General features: G+C 34.3%; 3 protein-coding genes across 3 annotated transcripts; all 3 read left to right on the top strand.

The window, feature by feature from the left end:
- Nucleotides 1–5,582, top strand: LOC25486000 (uncharacterized). The gene is made up of 5 exons (XM_013607143.3): nucleotides 1–540; nucleotides 2,961–4,072; nucleotides 4,201–4,374; nucleotides 4,463–4,642; nucleotides 5,081–5,582. Exons 1-5 carry the CDS (start codon nucleotides 195–197, stop codon nucleotides 5,093–5,095), a joined length of 1,827 nt encoding a protein of 608 aa, XP_013462597.1. The 5' UTR covers nucleotides 1–194; the 3' UTR covers nucleotides 5,096–5,582.
- Nucleotides 5,583–7,358: 1,776 nt separating this feature from the next.
- On the top strand, nucleotides 7,359–13,126 carry LOC25485999 (cellulose synthase A catalytic subunit 8 [UDP-forming]). Its single transcript, XM_013607142.2, has 13 exons — nucleotides 7,359–7,827; nucleotides 8,086–8,165; nucleotides 8,484–8,541; nucleotides 8,629–8,776; nucleotides 9,127–9,402; nucleotides 9,573–9,918; nucleotides 10,132–10,269; nucleotides 10,507–10,632; nucleotides 10,719–10,931; nucleotides 11,057–11,291; nucleotides 11,382–11,581; nucleotides 11,687–12,040; nucleotides 12,284–13,126. Exons 1-13 carry the CDS (start codon nucleotides 7,650–7,652, stop codon nucleotides 12,869–12,871), a joined length of 2,940 nt encoding a protein of 979 aa, XP_013462596.1. The 5' UTR covers nucleotides 7,359–7,649; the 3' UTR covers nucleotides 12,872–13,126.
- A 761-nt stretch (nucleotides 13,127–13,887) lies between these two features.
- LOC25485998 (receptor-like protein 51) lies at nucleotides 13,888–15,626 on the top strand. Its single transcript, XM_013607141.3, has one exon. The coding sequence runs from the start codon at nucleotides 14,048–14,050 to the stop codon at nucleotides 15,359–15,361; it is 1,314 nt and encodes a 437-aa protein (XP_013462595.1). The 5' UTR covers nucleotides 13,888–14,047; the 3' UTR covers nucleotides 15,362–15,626.
- Nucleotides 15,627–16,719: the final 1,093 nt, after the last annotated feature.

Genomic DNA, 16,719 nt, shown 5'->3' with positions numbered 1-16,719 from the left:
AATACAAGTATTTGGTAGATAAACCAGGGGGGAAGAAAGCAAGAAAACAATGAGAATTTATTGAAGAAACTTCAAGGTATTGACTTGGAAGATGTTGGGTTGATGATCATAAAACCAATTTTCCATTCATCAAAACATCTTCTAAATTTGTAAAAGGAAACAGAAGAGACACAAAAACCAAACAAAACAAAGATATGATGAATCAAAGCACTTCTCGTTTGTCACCACTTGCAAAACCCTTCACTCTCAATCGCTCTTCTTCACCAAAACCCTCTTCCAGTTCTGAGAATCATGATGACCCTTTTAGTTCTTTGCTTGATTCTTTTCGACAAAGTAGTTTCAGTTCAAAGGGTCGTTCTGTATCGTTGAATGACACTGTCAAAATTTCAACTTTGCCAGCTGAAGGTGATGAAAGTTCGCGTTTTGAAGAACACCCTTTTCTGGAGTTGCATAAAAATGGAGACTTTGAAGTTGATGTGCTTAATTGGTCACACTTTAAAGTTGCCAATTCAGCTAGTGATGCGAGCATGTTTCAGAAAGGTAGTTTTTTTTATGCAATTTTAATTAGATATGCTTGTTTTTTTTTTTTATTGATTTTTAAGTCATTACTGTAGACATTTTTTTTAAGGAATTTTGAATATTCTTGAGAAATATGAAGCATTTGTTGAGTCCTTAGTGGATGTTTCAATCTAAAATTAGAGCTATGCTAGTGAGTTTAGCTCGATTGGTAAGGACAATGTATAATATATGCAAGGTCCGGGGTTCGAACACCAAAAAATAAAATAAAATTAGAGCTGAAATTTATATATATTTTTTTTGGCATTACTAAATGTTATTTGTTTTCCTTAATTGTTCCTCTAACAATGAAAGAATAACTAAAATAAAATTTACTGTTTTCATAAAAAACTTGTCAGCTTTCCTTAAATTAAAATAGCTTCTTAGTACACTAGTATGGATGGCAACATGTTGGTCCTCATCTGTTCTTTGAATTAATAGCTAGCCTACCATGATTGAACATCGACATTGCTTTCTCTAGTATTTTTATAGTAACTCTTAGAATTTGGGTTGGACCAAACTCAACCGTACAAAACCAGCTTGTATGGCGAGGACTGCTCCACTTATAAATCCATTGTTAGGCCATATCTCATCCAATGCCCAGGTCTGAACATCTGGAGCTTAACCTGGGTGACCCGATAACGGTAATCTGATAATAGGTGTCGTGTATCAATGGATCTTGGATAAGCTCTAATACCATCTTAGAATTTGGGTTGTCCCTAAACTCAAACTTACAAAATTGGCTTGTAAGGTGAAGACTACTCCCACTTATAAATACATTGTCAGGCCATATCTCATCTAACATGGGACTCTTAAAAGTAAATTTTAATTCATTGTTAAAAAATTTGTTCTTTTTATTTTCCATGTCCACTTTTACCTTTAGTTCTGCATGATACGTTCAAGTAAACTATCAATTAGAAAAAGTAGGCAACTTTTATATTAGACCTCTGCTTCATGAAATGCAGTTATTATATATCATCATAAGTTGGACAACACTATTTTTTTTGTTTTATTATCTTAATTTCCCTATTACATTGGAATCTCACTAATGTGATCGTTCAGCCATGACGTGTAGAAACCTTTCAGCAATAAAATTCATGCTTAAAGAGTTGAGATTTCAATTCTTACCTATCTAAGAGTGAAGAATTACAAAGGCTCTTAATATAAATGCTCTACAGAAATTATTCAGGCTCAGTTTCCTTTAGAAATCAAAATTAACTGCATTCACTTATCTGCAAATATAAAATTTGGAGGTCTAGAGATGTTAGTGACGTTTTCTTCCCAAGCCCCTGTGCTTCTCTCCATCTTAAAATTGGTTAGTTTTATTTTTTATTTTTTTTTAAGTAAAATGAAAATTAAATTAAAATAAAAAGAAAGATACAAAGACTGGTGGGACATGAGACCTGACCCAGGTACAATCCATATGAGAGTACATCGTGAAAAACCATACTAAATGGACCAGTCCTAATCTATTCTAACAAATATTCACTAGTCACAGGCGCAGCCCAGCGAACCCGCGTCACGAAACCAAGCTACAAAAGAACATGAAAAGTGAACTTCTGCAAAAACAGTTAGGATTTAAAAATGGCGAATGGATCGACCGCTAGCACGGTAACGAATCCAAGTGCCAACAGCTCCCTGAACAAGCAGCAAGCGTGAAAGCTCTTTCGAGCAAGTACCAAAGTATAGGCAGCCATAATTCCTTGAAACCTGCAGAACTCAACAGTCCTGGAAACATCAGAGAATCAAAGGATAGACCACCAAATACAACGGTTTCCAACAGACGCGTAAGAACTCAGATCGAGGGATGAGTCCAATACGTTAATAGCCAAACCCTTTCGGGTTAATCAAGCCACAGACCCTGACGGGTTAACAAAACAGACCCTTTCGGGTTTTTGAAACTGAACCACCACAAGTCATAATCATCAGCTACCCCATCTTCGAAATGGTTAGTTGAAAGATAAGAAAGCTATTATTTTATTTCACTCAATGTTGTTGTGAATGTCTAAGATAGAAATAAAACGACTCTTTTATTGGTTCCTATTCTTGAAACTATTTTTAAGATTAACTATATCCATGCGTGTCACTGTCTGTCGATACAGTGGTAAATTGGTAATCCTTTGCGTTTATCACATAAAGAAATTTACAATGTTGATATCTGAAGTGATGGTGATGGAAAGCTACGGCTAAATCATTGTCTTTGTTGCTCCAATTATGCTCTTATGTCTAGTATTGTTTTGTCGTACCTTGAACTGACTCAGTTATGCTTCTGCTTTAGGGCATAAAAATTTGCTCCAATTTGGGATTGACCACTAGTGTTTTTTAGTTAAACTTTGAATTTGATGTTTAATGACTATTTTTTAAATAAGAGAACTAATTAGAAAGTTGTGGAATGATTTTTGCAGATAAGCCGTCCATTGATGGGTTGAGTTCCTTTCTAAAAGTGTCTGATGGCATTTTGGAAAACAACACTGGTACAATTGTGGGAAAAGACATTCTATCGAATTCCGAAGGCACAAAACATGCTGTTGATGAGTCTAGCTCCTTTCTTAAGGCACACAACAAGGTTGTCCCACTCAAGATATCAACTGATATGTCCTCTGCTAAAAGCAATCCTCAAAATCTGTTCTCTAATAATTTGGGTGATAGTGACACTGATGCGGATTCTCCTTGTTGGAAGGGAACAACGGATCTAAGTTTAATTCCATCAGAAATTTCACAATCTGTACAATTTCATCATGTTGAGAAACCAACAGAAAAACATAACACTTTAAATCCTAAAGCTCCACAGTTCTTTCCTGGTATTGGATATGTTAAGGACGATTTTGTGTCTTCGAACTCTAGTGTGCCTGTAACTACTAATTTGTTGTCAGGAGAGGACATACTCATGAAAACTGTCATGGAAGAATCCCTAGTAGATTTTAATATGGGAGAATTTCAGTACTCAACCAACATCAGCGGAACAGAAATGGCATTTAATATGATTAATGATCCAAGAAGCATCTCTGTGGATCCTCTGCTAAATTCACATTCTATGATGACTCAGTCTTCATCAATAGAAGCAACTTCAAAAGGAAAACTTGTAACTATAGGTGACGTTGGTGGCTTTGTAAAGGGAACTGAAAATCCCAGCGCTAGTAGGTCAGCAAATGAGGTTTTCCCTGCAAAGGGGCGTTCTCCAACATCACCGACATCATCATCCCAAGCTAATGTTTTTACAGATCTTCTAAAAAGATTTGAAGGTTTCTCCAAGTCTTTAATCGAATCTCCAAAACCTAACATTAAGGTAATGGTTGGCGCAATGCATGTTCTTTCGGAATTGCTTGCAAAAACCTGTGTGGACGGAGTTGGTTCATATTGTGAACATGATCTTAGTACGACTACAATCCTGCAAATAATCAATAATCTGAATGATTTTAATGCAAAAGTAGGCGGTGAAAGGATTTCAACTTCAACCCTTGACTCAACTCCTGCAAATAGTCCTTTTTGTCTTGATAGATCAGTAAAGGTTACCAAGGTATGTATGATGTATATTTTTCTAACCAATTTATGCACAGTAGCAGCCTAACGGTGCCCTTTTATTTCATTCTCCTGACCAATATTTATTGTTCTGAAAACTGAGATGCCTATATGTTGACATTCAAGGGACTCGAAATGGAAAATTTAGAGACACTTACTGTTCCAAATCCAAACCAGCTCTATCTGCAAAATGGTAATACTGGAAAAACTATAGTTTCTAATGTGATTGGTCAGAGTGGACTGAGTTCTTTTGCATCTAGCAGTGGAGGAGGCACCAAGAATGGCCATGATGTCAGTCAGGTACTCATGGCTGTGTGCGACAGTAATCAGAATCCAATCTGTTTATGTTTTTTTTTTGAATCTGAAATAAATGTCCGAATTCTTGCAGCTTCAGGTCATTCGGAGAAGTCTAGGGAAAAATCTGGATTTTGACAAACAAATGCACCCAGAGGACTTGTTGTTTTGGAATTTATGGCTTGATTCTGAAGCAGAGCGTTGTTATAGGAAATTTAAAACTTATCATTGGCTTATGGAAGCTGGTGTGGATGTAAATTGCAAAAATGTTGCGGTATTTCCCTCTGCCTAAAAATACTATAGCAAGTAGCAACCTTATATTTCCTTCTCTAGGACTGTTTGGAAGGGATTATAAAAACAACTTATGACATGGTCATAAGCTACTTTCAGCTTATTTCCATAAGCTCTCTTAGATAACTTTTGAAAACAGCTTATATCTTATATAAAAACAGTTTATCTTTATTTTATCTTTTGTTATAGAAATAGCTTATACATAAGCAAATATGATAAGTGCTTATGCTATAATAAACACTTAATTAAGCTGTTTATCCAAACAAGGTCTATAGGTGATAGATACCTACATGCATATGCATACATGCGTGTATTTATATAATGAAATTAGCATTGGTGCTCTTAAAACCCTTTTAACAACTGCTGCTGTAATATGCATACTAACATGGGTGATGAATGGATTGTGTATTTCTATTTTCAGGAATTGTGGAGGTGACACTTGACAGTGCTTAGTAGTTTGTAGATTTACTAAGGGATATAATAGAAGCTGTACACATCGGAGCTATCATACATATTATCAACTAATTATTGGATAAATTTCTACTTGTACAAAAGTAAGTGATTCATGTGAATCCTATGGATCTGGACTGTTATCAAGAGGAAGACAGCATTCTACTAGGGTCCCACTTAACTAATTTTCTTCTGGTTTGTTGTCTTAAATATGACAGAAATATGCACAAGCTAGTAAGTCTAACTATTTTGAATGAGAAAAACTTCTGTGTATATGTTGATCTTCTATTCATATCTGGATAATTAGGTTTATTAACTTCTCTTGTTTGACATTATGTTTTTTATCCACATTACTGTGTTGGAAATTACCTATTTCAAACACAATAATGCGAGAAAAATAGCTAAATAGGAAAATCCATTCTCATGTTAAATTTCACTTGATTTAATCATGTGAAAATTGTGTTTCTTTTTCATGAGTGTTACCTATTCAATCTCTGAGATTTACACTACTTTTTATATCACAAGGTGATATAAAAAGATGATTCATTCCAATGTGAATAATCAATATGGCATGATAAAATTGGTAGATAACTTGATCTTTTAAACATGTGGTCATGCGTTTGATTATGATGCACATACAAAAGGACGTCTGTAAGAGATGTCAAATCCTTAAAAGAACATTTGTGAATAGACACAGGGTCCCTGCTGGGTAAATGGTGGCCTATGCTACCTCAATTACATGATATGATGATTTATATCATCCTCACTTGTTCTATAAGCTACTCTGTTAACCACTTTTGTGTAACTTATCAAGAAATTGATTGTACACATGCAGTGTTTTCCCTTTTATGTTATTTTTATTCATGCATTGTCGCTGGTGGTGTCAACTTACTTACAATTGAACTCAGAAATTTGAATTATATAGATTACATAAGTTGGGGTGAGGGTCACTCAATATTGTCATATATACTTACATAGACACATAAAGAGTTGTGTTTTGAGTTAAGCAATGGTTGATGCTTGATACCCTGATTCAATAAATGCAGTGCAATTTAGTTACGTTTATGGCAGTTCAATTTTCACATAACATGCTTTTGGGGTCGGGTGAAAACCTTTAAGCTACAACCTTAACACTCAACCATAGATTATTCATAGAACTGGTTTAAGGACCAAAGCTTGAAAATTTAATGTGGTTGTATTTTAAAAAAACTTTGGAGAACATGAAGTGAAGTTAGAACATTTAGGAAAATAAATTGTCGTTTGCTGGTTAAGCATGACACTGTACTAATTAGGGAGTAATCAGTAAACCAACTGTTATAAATAATAAATGCTAAGATTTAAGTTGAATATGGTAAGGAGAATGGGATGCACGAAACCTTGTAAGTAAACTGTCAAGTATCATTCATCATCAGTTGAGGACCTTTAGACCTACTCCTCCATTGAAAGTCAAATTCTTTCATATATATTACGTACATATTAGCTGCCTTAATTAATCCCTGAATCTTTAAAGCAAGTTACCGACAGTTTTTATTTCATTATTATTTTTTTTTTTTTTTACAGAAGCATGATTTTAAACCGATTTTGATATATTTTACAATTTGTTAAAATTTTGAATGTGCCCTTCTTCTAAATTCTAATAGTATCTAATGTACAGTCACATCTTCAAAATATTATATGCTATATACTTGGGTTTTTGTATAAATACTTCACTGGTGTAAGGATAGAAATGAAATTTTTTAAATAAAAAATGTATTTTGCAAGAGTAAAAAATATGTTTATTTATCTACCAATTTTTTTTTTTAATTTCTGTATCAAGTTATTTATATTTTATTTATCACTATTTTATACTTTTTTTAGGGGGGGTATTATTTTATACTCTTAAATCAATGTCCTAAAATATGAAAATTGACCCTCTTATACTAAATTATTTATTCAATTTTACGTCTACAATTTGATCACTTTAAGAAATAAAAATCAGAAACCTTTTATCAAAATGATTATTATTATATAAGGTCGAAATATTTTTTTCCATCCATTTTTCTTCATTAAAAAGCATCCCTATTAATATTTTAAAAGTATTAGTTTGGTTGAAGAGTATTGGTCAGTGGTTATGAGCTTCTAGTTGAAGCGTTGTTGTTAGTTAAAAGACGTACATGTTCCAACCAAATCCTTCCTTATACTTCCCGCAATAAATTCAAATCTTTATCCTTTTCACATGAAAAACAAACATAAAACAAAACAAAAGAAAACACACGTTGCTTCTGATCCATGAATGTGTCTTTGTAAATACTAAATAGTAGTGACTTTGTGTGTGACCTAAACAATGAATGAATGACACCAACTACTTAACTTCTGAAAATGAACCCACCATACTACAATCACCTTCACCAATAATATTACATTTTTTTTCCAACTAATTCTTCCCTTAAGGATTGCTTCATTGACTCTATATACACATTCATATAAAGCCATAAAAGAGTATAGATTGAGAAGTTAAGGGTCATAGAGTTTATGGTCCTTGAAGTTGGACATAAACAAAAATGATGGAATCTGGAGTTAGCTTTTGTAATTCTTGTGGTGAACAAGTCGGAGTTGATGGTAATGGAGAGGTGTTTGTGGCTTGTCATGAATGTTATTTCCCAATTTGTAAGGCTTGTGTTGATTATGAAACCAGTGAGGGACGTAGTGTTTGCTTGAGATGTGGCAATCCCTATGCTGGTATAGTAACACTAGTCCAATGTCTGATTCTAAATAAATTTGATTTTATCTTTTCAACGTAGCGATAATTATTTTATTCTAATTGTACACTCTAATTAAAAGAGGCAGAAATAAATCATTTGTCATTACTTATTTATTCATTCATCGATTTTAAGCATTCTCATCTATTATGAATTATTTGTTTCATTCACTTATGTTCATCACATGTATTTTTGTGTGAAATATCCTAAAGTTTGTTTCATTTTGCATATTTTGTAGATAAAACAAGAGGTAAGGATGACACCAAAGTTCCTGCAAATCAATCCACAACAACGGCTGCACAGATCAGCACTTCTCAGGTAACGAATTTACATTCACATTAGTACATTACTATATGTGCACATAGTAGTAATTAACCTTAGTTTTTGAGATTTGGACTCTTTGCGGTCACAATTTCGACGATCCCAGATATCAATGTTTGGTGATGTCCTAGCACGAGTCACCGATCTTTTCATGTAACAGTAGATTCATAGTCTACAGCAACTGCAGATAATCTACGTCCAGTTTTTGAGAAAATATGATAGGAATTTTTTGTCTGTATATACTTTAAACTTTATTTAAAAATATTGTCTAGTTGTTCAGATTTTAACTTAACAACCTCTGCTTGCATTATGTAGGATGTTGGACTCCATGCTAGGCATATCAGTACCGTGTCAACGACAACAGTGGACAGTGGTAAAGAATAGAGACTTTAGCTTATATTTCTTGGGACAATATCTTTAGAAGTACAAACTGATAGTCATAAGTTGGTTTGTTTTGTAGAATTAAATGATGAGTCTGGGAATCCTATCTGGAAAAATAGAGTGGAAAGTTGGAAGGAGAAGGACAAAAAGAACAAGAAGAAAAAGGAAGCACCTAAGGCTGGAAATGAGACTCCAGTTCCACATGAACAGCAGATGGATGAAATGCAGTAAGTTCAATTAGAAAGGAACACTTTTCCTGAACAAAATTATATAAAATTGCATACTGTGAAGTGATTTTTTTTAAATGTTTTCATTGTGTGACTTTAGAAGTATTTATGATTAAGGTCAAATGTTTTTTATGATATGACGGTTACGATTGACTGACAATGTAGCAAATCTTTACACTAAAAGTGAATATGAATTAAATCCATAATATAAAATATTAATTGTTGATTTTTCATCAACATATTATGGACCACGTCGTTGTAATTGCACGAATAAATTTGGCAATGAACATTTTCACTTGTTTATTATTTTTGTTGGCTTTGCTCCATATTTATTCTGATCTATTTTGCAGGCCCTCCTCAGAGGCTGCAGCTGCTGAGCCACTTTCAGTGATAATTCCAGTCTCAAAATCGAAACTCGGACCATACAGAACTGTTATAATCATGCGACTCGTAATATTGGGTCTGTTTTTCCATTATAGAGTTACACATCCAGTTGATAGTGCTTTTGGTCTGTGGTTGACATCTATCATCTGTGAGATCTGGTTTGCTTTTTCCTGGGTGTTAGATCAGTTCCCTAAATGGTCTCCTATCAATAGGGTTGCTTTTACGGACAGGCTATCGGCAAGGTAATTGGAAGCTATTTGGAAATTTGTTCCTTATACTTCAAGAAAATGAAATCAATGGAAAATATACAGTAAAGTAATATCTAAATGGAATGTGAAAACTGATATTTAATATGTAGTATACTAGTATTTACTTTGGATGCTGAGTGCTAAACTTTATATTGCCATGTCAGGTTTGAAAGAGAGGGTGAACCTTGTCAGCTTGCTCCTGTGGATTTCTTTGTCAGTACGGTTGATCCGTTGAAAGAACCGCCGTTGATCACTGCCAACACAGTTCTTTCTATCCTTGCCGTGGACTATCCTGTGGAAAAAGTATCATGTTATGTTTCAGATGATGGTGCTGCAATGCTGACATTTGAATCCCTTGTGGAGACAGCTGACTTTGCAAGAAAGTGGGTACCATTTTGCAAAAAGTTTGAGATTGAACCACGCGCACCTGAGTTTTACTTCTCTCAGAAGATTGACTATTTGAAGGACAAAGTTCAACCTTCTTTTGTGAAGGAACGTAGAGCAATGAAAGTAAGCAACTGAACTTAAAAAGTCTTTTCTGTAGTACTGAATTGTTTAATCATTTCATATAAAATGAATTGTACGGTCATGTAATTGTTAAATATATAAAAATTGTATGAATGAAATTATATATTTGTCTCTGATACGCTGAACTCACCACCTTGTTTGCTGACATTGAGTACTTAGAGAAATCTATTCATGAGTATCTTTCATTTCTATCAGAGAGAATATGAAGAGTATAAAGTCAGAGTTAATGCTTTGGTTGCTAAGGCTCAGAAAACACCAGATGAAGGGTGGACTATGCAAGATGGAACCTCTTGGCCAGGAAATAATTCACGTGATCACCCAGGCATGATTCAGGTATATCCATTCATTTTGTTTGAAATCAAATCTCAATGGTGAGAGGCACAGTCGATTAGTCAGATACCTAGTTTGTGCAACTTGACTATAGAATTATTGTAAAGACCATCACCAAATATTGTTGAAGTACGTGACATCATTATAATTAATTGGCTTTATAGAGCTAATTGTATACTTCACGCAGACGCAGTTCTTCACCGATTCAGCTTTTATTTTAATATCTGTTATCATTGTCAGGTTTTCCTTGGACACAGTGGTGCTCACGACATAGAAGGAAACGAACTTCCAAGGTTGGTCTATGTTTCCAGAGAGAAAAGGCCAGGTTACCAACACCACAAAAAGGCTGGTGCTGAAAATGCACTGGTAAGATCAATAGATACTTAAGATTAACAATTTATATAAGCTCGTCAAGATTTTGTAAGGCCTGACGCTTTTTTCGATTATTATAGGTGAGGGTGTCTGCAGTTCTCACAAACGCTCCCTACATTCTCAATCTTGACTGTGATCATTATGTTAACAATAGCAAGGCTGTTAGAGAAGCGATGTGTTTTCTGATGGATCCAGTAGTCGGTAGAGATGTTTGTTATGTGCAATTCCCCCAAAGATTTGATGGTATTGATCGTAGTGATCGATATGCCAATCGCAACACAGTTTTCTTCGATGTAAGTTTACATGAAAATGAAGAGTTTTACCATCTATGCTTAGTGTATGCACTGAATTTAACAATTATGGGGTGAAAATCATGGACAAAATTCTTTATGTGATTTCTAACCTTGACACATTTCAGGTTAACATGAAAGGACTTGATGGCATTCAAGGACCTGTATATGTGGGGACTGGATGTGTTTTCAATCGACAAGCGCTTTATGGATACAGTCCACCTTCTATGCCCCCATTACCAAAATCTTCATCTTGTTGTTGCTTCCCCTCAAAGAAGCCTGCCAAAGATGTCTCAGAGCTTTATAAAGATGCAAAGAGGGAAGAGCTTGATGCTGCTATTTTTAATCTCAGGGAGATTGAGAGTAAGCACATTAGTTTTTCTTGTGTTAAACAGTTTTACTTTATAGACTCCTTAATAAGGAATATCTTTCGGTTTCTTTTCTTTGTTGCAGACTATGATGAGTATGAGAGGTCAATGCTTATTTCACAACTCAGTTTTGAAAAAACATTTGGTTTGTCCACTGTTTTCATTGAATCTACACTAATGGAGAATGGCGGTGTGTCTGAATCTGCTGATCCCTCAATGCTGATCAAGGAGGCCATTCATGTAATCGGTTGTGGCTACGAAGAAAAGACAGCATGGGGAAAAGAGGTTAGGAATTCACGTTCTTGTATATACTTTTTTATTTCCTTTCAGTGCCTTGTAAGATTACTTGTAGTTTAAGTAATCAAATACCTTGCTGTGTTGTGTATTCAGATTGGTTGGATATATGGTTCAGTGACTGAGGATATCTTAACGGGGTTCAAGATGCAATGTCGTGGATGGAGGTCAATTTACTGCATGCCCTTAAGGCCTGCATTCAAAGGGTCAGCGCCAATCAATCTTTCCGATCGTTTGCACCAAGTTCTTCGATGGGCTCTTGGATCAGTTGAAATTTTCCTTAGTAGACATTGTCCTCTTTGGTACGGTTTTGCTGGCGGTCGTCTGAAACTGCTGCAGAGACTGGCTTATATAAACACCATCGTTTACCCTTTCACATCCCTTCCTCTCGTTGCTTATTGTACTTTGCCTGCAATTTGCCTACTCACAGGAAAATTCATCATACCAACGGTAATTTTCTCATCTTTATTTTGGTCTAAGATAAAAGATCTACGAATTTCAGTAGAAATAGTGTTCGAAAGTGTGTTGTTATCCTCTATTATCAAGTCAATAAAAGACCATGTGTTAGAAATATAGTTTCCTATAGTATCTTCCAATAACTAATAAAAAAATAAGAAAATGTAACATTATATAATATAAAGTCATAATGATTCTAAGTTCTTACATCAAATTGTTGTGGCTAATTTGATGCAGCTATCAAACATTGCAAGTGCACTCTTTCTTGGACTTTTCATCTCCATTATATTGACCAGTGTACTTGAGCTGAGGTGGAGCGGTGTTACCATAGAAGATTTATGGCGTAACGAACAATTCTGGGTGATTGGAGGTGTTTCGGCTCATCTTTTTGCAGTGTTCCAAGGTTTCCTAAAGATGTTAGCAGGTGTTGATACAAACTTCACTGTCACAGCAAAAGCTGCTGATGATGCAGAGTTTGGTGAACTATATATGATCAAATGGACAACACTCTTAATTCCTCCAACAAGTCTTATCATTATTAACCTTGTTGGTGTTGTAGCTGGATTTTCTGATGCACTTAATGGTGGATATGAATCTTGGGGACCACTCATTGGAAAAGTTTTCTTCGCATTTTGGGTGATTTTTCATCTTTATCCATTCCTTAAGGGTCTCATGGGTCGCCAAAACCGTACTCCAACCATTGTTATTCTTTGGTCAGTGCTTTTGGCCTCTGTCTTCTCACTTATTTGGGTTAAGATTAATCCATTTGTGAGCAAAGTTGATAGTTCAGCCATCTCTCAGACTTGTATTTCTATTGATTGTTAAGTCTCATAACACAAACAATTGTGCTTGCCAAAAAGTTTTGACCATATGTTAAAGAGATGGATTATATGTGAAGATGTTGATGATGATTCAATCTGCAAGGTGTGCAAAAGTTCTTTGTTGAAATGTGTAAGCATTTTGAATTGTAAGGTTGTGTACTTCTTTCTTTCCATGCTTTGGACAAACTTTCTATGTAAAGAGACCAATAATTGACTGGTTATAGATATCAATGTAAAAATAGTGGTATTTTCTTTCTTTCTTTTGATCTAAAAATTGAAATTATTTTGAGATGCAATTATAATCATGTAACAACGACTAATTAGTTTACTTAAATATTTCACTTTTTATGTTGAGATGTGTTATTTAGATGCACAAAAGTTAAACACCGTATAAAATATTATTTGAATGTATGTTATGTTAAAATGAGGAAAGAGAAAAATACTATGAAAAAGTCGGAATCCATTTATATATACAATGTGGATGTCATATTTTGTGTTAGAGAAACATTTATGTTTCACACGATACCAAACAAATGAATTAAAAATTTGAGTACATAACTTTGTAAATCGAATTCAAGAGAATCCATTGGCGTTAAAACTCTTCATAGAGAGAATTTTTTTTATTTTTTATTTTTATATTTAGTTTTTGCAATTTTGGGTAAGAAAAAACAATTTAGTTTTTTCTTTTTAAAATACAAAGCATTACAACTTCCTATTTTAGTTTATTGATAGATGTCTACATCCTTAAAAAAACTATCAAAATATTACTGAAATAATTTTTTGATATTCTAAAACACAAGTAATTTATTGCTGATAATATGATGGCATTGCATTTGCATGTGCACCCCCATGTACTAACTTAAATCACTAGTATTTAAAAACACTTTATTTCCTTCCCATCCTTTGTAAATTGGGAAGAGTGTTGTTTATTTGTCTTTATTCTTCTCAATTTTGAACCGTTATAAATTTATAATTCTTTAAAAGATAATAATAAACTGACAAGTGCAATTCTGTAAATATCTCCAAATCAAAGGGAACAAACAAGTTCTGTTCCAACTTGAAGAAGCTCCAACTGTGACCAGGTCACTATGAAAAGTTACAAGTACAACAAACACAAACACAATCCTAAATTCATTTGTTCTGCATATGAACAAAACAACAACACATGTTTTTCTGAACCATGAAACCACATCCAAATTTTCAACTCTTGTTCATTCTCTTCCTCTTCATCTTCATCTTCCCTACCATTACAACCTCATCATCTTCTCCCTCTCTCCCTCTCCCACCAACCCCATCTCCAACCTCACCACCCTCCTCCCCAACCACCTCAAAAACCACTCTTGACCCAAAACAAATCACAGCCTTACAATCTCTTAACATCCCAACCTCAAAAGACCCATGTACACAACCCTCTTACCACAATGCTACCCTCTGTGATTCCTCCAAACCCTTCCGCCACCTCATCTCTCTAACTCTCTCTAACTGCACCTCCCATCTTTCTCTCTCCTTCACAGCCCTCAAATCTCTCTCTACTCTCACCTCCCTAAACCTCATCAACTGTCCCATTTCCCCTTTCCACTTCCCTCAAGAACTCATCACCTCTCTCAAAACCTTCACTTTCATCAACAGCTTCAACAAAATCTCTGGTGTTTGGCTTTCTCAGCTTCATAATCTCACTGATCTTACTATCTCAAATGTTCAAGTCAAAGCTTCTGGTCCTTATGTCATTCTTGGTCACATGAACTACCTCAACTCATTGACCATTTCTAATGCAAATCTCACTGGCTTTTTACCTGGTCATATTCATTCTAATCTGACCCATGTTGATTTTTCAGGTAATCAACTCAAAGGAAATATACCCTTTTCAATTACAATGCTTGAAAGTTTAGAAAGTTTGAATCTTTCTTCTAATAAGCTTGTTGGTGAAATACCCTCTTCCATTGGTGACTTGATTTCTCTAAAAAATCTATCTTTAGCTTCAAATTCATTTTCTGGGTCTATCCCAGATTCATTTTCATCTGTTCCTGATTTGGTTCATTTGGATCTGAGTTCAAACCAGCTTAATGGAACTATTCCAAAGTTCATTTCTCAATTGAAGAATATCAAGTACTTGAATCTAGCTAACAATAATCTTCATGGTGCTGTTCCTTTTAATCAGAGTTTTATAAAGGGTTTGGAAGTGTTTAAGGTTGGTGGGAATAGTAACTTGTGTTATAATCATTCAATTTTGTCTTCGAAATTGAAGCTTGGGATTTCTCATTGTGATAAGTATGGAAAGCCGGTGTCTCCTCCGGCTGCAAAGGATTCTTCTGAAGATGATAGCAGTGATGATGATTATGATGATAGTGATGATGATGATGGTAGCAGCAAGCATAAGAAGGATCAACATCATGGACCAAACAAGTTTGTTCTTGGTGTGGCTATTGCACTTTCTTCCATTGTTTTTCTTATTGTTTTCTTAATTGTTTGCTCAAAATGTTGCCGTGGAAGATGATTTTGGTTTTTAGATTAGGAAAATTGATTACTTGCTGAGTTCAGTGATTGTTAAATATATTTACTAGTAATATTTATTTTATCATTATAATGATTAGTGAGAACAAAGATGGAAAACACAAAAAAAAAAGGAATTGTTACATTTTGATAGGAATTTATTTATGTCAAATGTGTCCACTAAAAGGAGCAGAGAAAAAAAAAATGAAGAAACAAGTCATTGAATCATTTGTTAGTACATTACATTAAGTTTATTTTGTTGCATTATTGTCAACCTTCTTTATGTTTACTTGCTTTCTAGTTTCCAGAGTAGCTCATGCTTAGTCTTTCACCGGCAACTTTCACTAGAGTTTTTGTCTTAATTATCAAATTTTATTCTATTCTGAAATCTTGTTAGGGGTATACTAATATATATTAGCATTAACATTTTTTGTACAAATAAAGAAGCCTCACGTTGTCCTCTTAGTACAACTCATATGTTAAAAGGTTGTAGGGACATTTGATATGCTCAGGCACGAGTTGAGTTTGAACCTATGATTTTCAACACTTAGTGTATGTGAGTTTCGCTAATAGTCTTTTTAGAAACAAAAAAAAGCCTCACTTTGTTGTAACTGCAGTGTCTAGTCCACAGACCATCCATTTTTAGTCGTAGCTTTCCTTTTATGTGACTTTTTAATCAATACTATCAAATTTAAGTGAAGTTATAAACGTAGGAATATTTCTTTGTCCTTCTAAATTTTCCAAAAACTCAGTTTATACGTCCTTTTGTTTTAGTTGTTAATCCATTTAAGTTGTTTGACATGACATTTGTCTACGACCATCCATTTTTTAGTTGTAGCTTTCTTTTTATGTGAGTTGTTTAATCAACACTATAAAAAATTTAAGTCAAGTTATAAACTTAGGAATATTTCTTTTTCCTTCAAAATATCCCAAAAATTCAGCTTATACTTCCATTTTCATCTGCAGCTTTCCTTTTCTGTTAGTTGTTAATCCATTTATATTTTTTGACATGACATTCATATTCATTTTGGGGGGAAAATATCTGGTGGATATGATGACACTTATTTCTCTGTTGGGCTGCAAATGGCTAAAATTGTGATTCTACTATTTGTGTGTACAACTTTTGGAGAACAAAATTTGTTTAGTTTTAGTAGAAGAAGGATAGTATACCAAGTGAATGATGATGATTTGTTGAGTGGAGTATAATAATAATGTATGATTAATGATTATAGATTTTTAGCTCTAGTCCAATTTTATGGCATGTGCTACTGTTAGGTGATTGGGATATGTGTTGTCTGTCCTACCTTCATCATATGCCAGCTTTGTGTTTTTTCTTCACCATGTGCTTGATTCAGCCTTTTA

Source organism: Medicago truncatula, chromosome 2, assembly GCF_003473485.1.
Source record: "Medicago truncatula cultivar Jemalong A17 chromosome 2, MtrunA17r5.0-ANR, whole genome shotgun sequence".
NCBI classification, from domain to species: Eukaryota; Viridiplantae; Streptophyta; class Magnoliopsida; order Fabales; family Fabaceae; genus Medicago; species Medicago truncatula.
The sequence above is the reverse complement of the archived record's forward strand: the minus strand, read 5'-3'. Positions and strand labels throughout refer to the sequence as shown.

Excerpts from the sequence above, each read along its gene's own strand:
- LOC25486000 (XM_013607143.3), top strand. The coding sequence starts at position 195 with ATGATGAATCAAAGCACTTCTCGTTTGTCACCACTTGCAAAACCCTTC. Across the intron at positions 541-2,960 it reads TGCGAGCATGTTTCAGAAAG|ATAAGCCGTCCATTGATGGG; the intron begins GTAGTTTTTTTT and ends TGATTTTTGCAG. Across the intron at positions 4,073-4,200 it reads GATCAGTAAAGGTTACCAAG|GGACTCGAAATGGAAAATTT; the intron begins GTATGTATGATG and ends TTGACATTCAAG.
- LOC25485999 (XM_013607142.2), top strand. The coding sequence starts at position 7,650 with ATGATGGAATCTGGAGTTAGCTTTTGTAATTCTTGTGGTGAACAAGTC. Across the intron at positions 9,919-10,131 it reads AGGAACGTAGAGCAATGAAA|AGAGAATATGAAGAGTATAA; the intron begins GTAAGCAACTGA and ends CATTTCTATCAG. Across the intron at positions 11,292-11,381 it reads TAATCTCAGGGAGATTGAGA|ACTATGATGAGTATGAGAGG; the intron begins GTAAGCACATTA and ends TCTTTGTTGCAG.
- LOC25485998 (XM_013607141.3), top strand. The coding sequence starts at position 14,048 with ATGAAACCACATCCAAATTTTCAACTCTTGTTCATTCTCTTCCTCTTC.